Source organism: Ostrea edulis, chromosome 9 (assembly GCF_947568905.1).
Source record: "Ostrea edulis chromosome 9, xbOstEdul1.1, whole genome shotgun sequence".
NCBI classification, from domain to species: domain Eukaryota; kingdom Metazoa; phylum Mollusca; class Bivalvia; order Ostreida; family Ostreidae; genus Ostrea; species Ostrea edulis.
Window position 1 is genome coordinate 39,396,895 of NC_079172.1, and position 6,000 is coordinate 39,402,894.

Below are 6,000 nucleotides of genomic sequence, written 5' to 3' on the forward strand. Positions count from 1 at the left end.
TTTTGTTGATGATGATGATGGATATGATAATGGCGACGATGATAAATAAAACACGTACCTTGGAAGTCTTTTCTGGCTGCACTTATGTTCGTCACAATATTAGCAATATGTCCCAAGACGGTAGCAAACAGAAGAAGGCCGAAAATCATTTCAAATATTATGAAAACGTACTGGCGATTGGTTGCCGGAGTTGGCAAATTACCAATCGTAGTGAGTGTTAAAGTACTCCAATACAGCCCATGTAAGTACGTTTGAAACACGTCGCTGGTGTCTTTCGGAAGTTCCCATGTTTTGGAATCTTGGTCTAGTTTCGTTGCAACAATGTAATACAGACAAGCGTTCCAGTGAAACAGAGCCAACAAGTAATGCATTAACGTCGCCGTCCTCATAACGTTTGGATAATTAGTATGACGTTCCGTTCTGTCTAAAAATGTCCAGAATCTATAAACTTTAACAAGTCGAAAACAACGTAAAATTGAGCAAAATCCGATGGAGAGATAAAGAAAATCCAAAGGTAACAGACATAAACAATCAATGTAAAAGATAGTGCTATTTGTGTAATGTAAACGGAGTTTAGTCGTGTCCGTTTGTAAGACACCATCCTCGAGATATCCCGTCCTGAAGTGGAAGGCCACATCCAAGATGTACAAGAGATCGGCTGTGTAATCAAGCGTAAACCAGATTGCCAAATTCTCACTATCTATTTCACGAAATGCCCATCGGTAAATGATTACCCAAAAATTGTATAAAAATGCAATACTGACAATAGATGACCACCAATAGGCGAGGCGACCGGAAGGGTCGAACACAAAGGTCCAGTTACATCCGTCACGGTCTGTTGCATTGGTTAGAGTTTCGAATTTATCCACTCGATGGCTCTTTTTCCCGAATCTTTCTTCGATATCTTTTTTTCGCTGTTTCCGCAGTTCCCTTGGTGTAATAATTTCCCCGGAGCGAACTTTTTTCAGAAGTTGTAAATCACCACGCGCTGCAAAGCTCTTCGAACGACCTTTTCTGTCTAAGCGTGTCCCAAATAGATCAAGCAGGCTATTTTTAGACGTAGACCGTGACTTCTGTTCCACGGTTTTGTTGGAGTAGGCTGGGGAAGATAAACTGATCCTACCAGTCAAGCTTGAGGAACTCATTCGGTCTCCCACGATACGCCACCGAGAATGGGTGGTGGACGAGTTAAAGACGCCAGGATTTGATGGAAGATGGCGCGGTCCATTCGCTGTTTGCTTTGCCATCTTTTCATATTTGTGCTCATCATTTGGTACCGATTTCTTCTCTTTGTTGATCACGGCTATTTCTCCATCCGCATGTTCCTCGTCTGTATGGTCATCTGTTTTAGCACAGGGTGTATATTTCACCGTGACACCAGAATCACTAGTGCGCTTGCGTGTTGCCAACGTGATAGACATCTGCAATTAGAAAAAAAAATCGTTTCTTTTCTTGATTATTTGTTTTGCATTCCGCCGCTATTTGCTTAGCATAGTTATCATATTTGATGCATCCTGGGCGTATTGAGTAATACAATGATTAAAATGGGAGCGACAATCTTTTTCCCACAAAAAGTCGTAAAACACAACGTGTTCACCAAGCTACGCTGTTAAACGTTCAGAGTGTGACTGTCAGCTCGAATAAGGAAACAACAAACGTGACGTCATTTACAAGTCACCGTCAATATCCTGACCACAGGACAGGTTTCAGAAAAATTCCATGTGGATAACACCAGTCTCAATCTGGATTGGAATTAGAGGTGAAGGCGCTAAATTTTCCTGACGACTCGGTGCGTTGGAAGTATTTGAAGCGCACACAATAGCTCGCAGACATTCTTTTATCAGATCATAGTGAATAATCCTTGCTAAAGAGATTGTTTGCACGCAAGTCTGTCACACGCGCGAGTTTGTCATTTTTACAAAGTCTTTGGCGGGAAGCTGCACACTTCGTGTAGTAATGTACAATTATTCTCGCCTTCCACGGTAACATATGGTGTTTTCTGAGTTAAGTCAGCAGCTTTTTTATCGACAAAATCCCCAGAGTCTTGTTGGATATGCTAAAATTCTCCATTCAAACCACCATCATATATCGACAGTACTCCCAGCATCGCTGCTAAATTTGTCCAATGAAACTTGTCGCTGGTGTCTGTATAAAAATAATTTTAAATGACAGTGAATTAATCGGGAAAAGACAAATACGTATATACGTCTCATAATACGGCTTCCGATGGTGCACTAGGTGAGCACACTGTCAATTTATTGTCAATAAAATAACGATGTAACACGGTCGTTTGCTCGGCTGATATATTGACAAAAGTTTGATATATGATGAAGACTGAAAACCCCGCTGTCGTTGTTTGTTTCCTGTTTATGCACAAGCAATGTAAAAAAAAAAAAATGTTACCGCACGGATCCAAAATATTAGGGGCACCGATTATTAAAAGAATGACTCGGCATTTTGGCTTTTATTAAGGGGTTGGGGTTGTATATTTATTTCTATTTTTTATGATATAAGGAGATCCACGCTGAATTCAAAATACACACGATAGCAACATCTAGCAAAGCGTACGTGTATGTCTATCTGTAGCCACATAGTTTTTATATGCACCTACTACAGACTCTGGAACGATTTTCCAATATCTCCTTTCGTTTTGGTGATAATACACGTGTGCTGTATATTTTACACGAGTCCTTTAATGTTTGAAAGACTTCAAAACCGTTTACGGTAGCCTGTCGCTAGGGGGCATTCGCTTCTCGATCCCGGCACCGCGTCTCACCTCAGGCGTTTAACATCCTTCACCAAGCGGAAGTGAGCGTCACGGGTCTCCCGGATATGACCTTAAAACAGAGGTCCCCTGTCACGGTAGACGTTGGGACGAAATAGAGCCCTTATTGCTACAGCCTTGAGCTCCATGTGCAGGTTAAAGGTAATGACATTTCACATAAACCATATGAAGTCCCTTAATGAGTGAAAATTTCTTAAATTTCCAAATTAAACAGTATACGAACAAATTCAAAATCGTCAAATCTTTTGCTTGAATAAAAGGCAGCAATGATACCGTTTATAGGTCCTCGTCGGATACCCACGTCTAGTCTCGTCTGAGCAGAAGACGAGATCACCCATGGGTATCCGACGATGTTTACAAGCATAACAATGGCATAAATATTACATTGAACTCTGAAGAAAATGCTACCCATCCATGAAATGGATTGTTTTCCAATTTATTGACAATGTAAAGTATTCTCTACAAAAGATGGCAACTATCAAATTAATCTAATTATCGGTAACTGTAATCTATCGAATATTGATGAGGAATATACACACTACTTTAATAATTCAAAATAGCGGTCATATCAGAACGTAGTTTTCCATCTTAAGTATCTGCATGATTAAAACAATGACATCGTTCTTTTGAATTTCATCTTCACTCCATATCAACATGTTCCTTTATCCTAATTAAAGACAGTATGTTGGCATGTATGCTTATTTTTATTTCAGAGCATCTCGGTGCGTCGTTTAGATTTTCAAACCTTTATACAATACCTGGATCCCGACAATTCTGTCATTCAGATTTTAAAATCTTTATACGATCCCTGAGTCCGATATTCCTAAGTTTAGGATTCCGACATTTAGATTTTAAAACACATAATGTTATTCTTGTGTCTCTATATTCACAAGTTTAGGATTTCGTCATTTAGATTTTCAAACTTTTATATTATCCCTGGGTCCCGACATTTCTAAGTTTAGGATCCCGTCATTTAGATTTTCAAACTTTTATATTATCCCTGTATTCCTAAGTTTAGCATTCATCGAGGAATTAAACACAACTTTTCCACTCCAAATTTTGCTCATTACTTTTGTCCCATGTGAATGCGAGAAAAAAGTTGTAATGTAAATATGTTAAATAAAATAACCACCGTAATCAGTGCTAACACGGAAGAGGGATCCCGAAGGGGTTGTAACAACAAGAAGCACGGAGGCTGGCCCTGGATTCCCGCCAAATTCCAATTTATCATCGGTTGATGGCTTTGATTTTTTTCCAGCTTACGGGAATTTATGTGTTTGTTACGTAAAACAAAAAGGCAATATTAACAGTACAAATACGTTGTAAGTTTTGGTTGTTTTTTTATACGGAAAATGGCAAAATGCCAAAATGAGTGCTTAATTCTGAAAATTGTTTTTAAATAAATTTTCTGTATAAATATTTGTTCTAGTGTTTTGAAAACTTGGCGCAATCGGAGGTGATGCATTGTTTGAGGCGATGCATTGTTTTGAGGTGATGCATTGTTTGAGGTGAGGTATTGTTTGAGGCGATGCATTGTTTGAGGTGATGTATTGTTTGAGGTGATGCATTGTTTATTCAGATTCTATATTTTCCTTAAGCTATACAGCAAATCGGTTATAAATACAAAATATTTACAAATATATACAAATAAGACAGTAGAGGATGAGTAGACATACAGATACAATATTGAGGATATAAAATCAATGCATTGTTTGAGGTGATGCAATTTTTGAGGTGATATATTGTTTGAGGCGATGCATTGTTTGAGATGATGCATTGTTTGAGGTGAGGTATTGTATGAGGCAATGCATTGCTTGAGGTGATGCATTTCTTTGCCGTGGCGACTTTTATATTACAGAATAGTCATAACTGATAGTACTTGCACAACCACAAAAGGCGATAACGTAAATCCTGCTAATCCGGATCCACACGGGATCATACCAAATACAAAAATGTAAGTACATAATTTGAAACCCGCTAAATTAACTATATGAATCCCGCTAACTACACGCACAATACCCGAGGTTAGTCACCCCAGTGTAGGGTTTTTTAAAGGGTATATTGCGATCTTATTTTGAAGACATTATCGATAAGCAATACTTTCTATCTATCACATTGCTTTCATATGCCTATTCACGCATTATAGTCATGTATCATTTTTCAGCTTTATAATGATAGCAACAAGAGACCAATGTGTTTAACATTGCCGATCCCCTATGGTGTAGAGGAATTGTGTTGCTACATGTAGTGTCCATTGCTTTCAAGACGTATCAGACAAACTAAGCCGTCCCACAGGGTAACAGTCACGCACCGTCTACCCTTCGCGATGTCGAACAATTGAAACTTCGGTTTTCCTAGTAATGTTGAGTTCTGTACATTTAGAACGAGGAGCTTTCCATCTGTCACATGTATTAAACTTCTGTGTCAAAGGTATCATATTAAAGTAAAAAAGACGGATAGAATGCACACATGTGTGCATTTTAACATCGCCGAGGAGCTATAAATTTTCTTCGGCAAAAAAAGATGTCACGTTGTTTGCGCGTGGACCTCCGTGTGTATGCGTGAAAAGAGTGCGTTACTGCGCGGAAAGCACCACCTTTTTAATGCTCTCGTTTGATGCGGGGATAAACAGTGAATGACCTTTAATATTTGTAGTTTGAGACAAATATCCCTTTTCACACAATACATTTTTTTCAGTCTTCTGTAAATTAATTAGTGAGTTTCTAACATATGCCTCCTCATGGCCTTCGTGAACCTACCATGTTCCATTATATCGACAGGCTCCCAACATCGGAATATTCCCGCCGCTTAAATTAATTACTGTCATCGCAAATGTGAAAAGGGCGTCTTACAGAATGGTCTTCAAGCAATTGTTATTTTTAACGACCACTTACGTAGCCTTATATGAAGTCCTTGTTCAACTGAACTGTGTTTTGTGAAGTCAGATTGAATATACTCCGTTGTTAATTAGATTTTTAAATGAGAATGTCAAACACCTGGTGTTTTTATACGTTTCCGTGAATTGATTGAATCGATTTTTGTTTTGAAATCTGTCAAGTTAATTAGATAAAATGAAATCTCACTAGCCCAAGTATAGCCACTAGAAAATTTGTGTCGATCAAGAAAACGTACAAATCGAAGACGCCCTTGCAATCGATGATAGTTAGGCAATCACTACTTCTGTCTTTTAAAGAGGATTCTTCCGCGTACTTTCA

At 38.6% G+C, this 6,000-nt stretch overlaps 1 protein-coding gene across 2 annotated transcripts in view; it reads right to left on the reverse strand.

The window, feature by feature from the left end:
- Nucleotides 1-6,000, reverse strand: part of LOC125659668 (cyclic nucleotide-gated channel rod photoreceptor subunit alpha-like) — a 63,568-nt gene that overhangs the window by 56,541 nt on the left and 1,027 nt on the right. The window contains exon 2 of one of the 2 annotated variants that reach the window (XM_048891412.2): nucleotides 59-2,145. In XM_048891412.2, the coding sequence (XP_048747369.2) occupies nucleotides 59-1,421 (1,363 nt within the window). In that variant the 5' untranslated portion in view covers nucleotides 1,422-2,145. Of the gene's footprint in view, nucleotides 1-58; nucleotides 2,621-6,000 lie in introns of those variants that run through there. The other variant, XM_048891410.2, reaches the window with a different exon arrangement.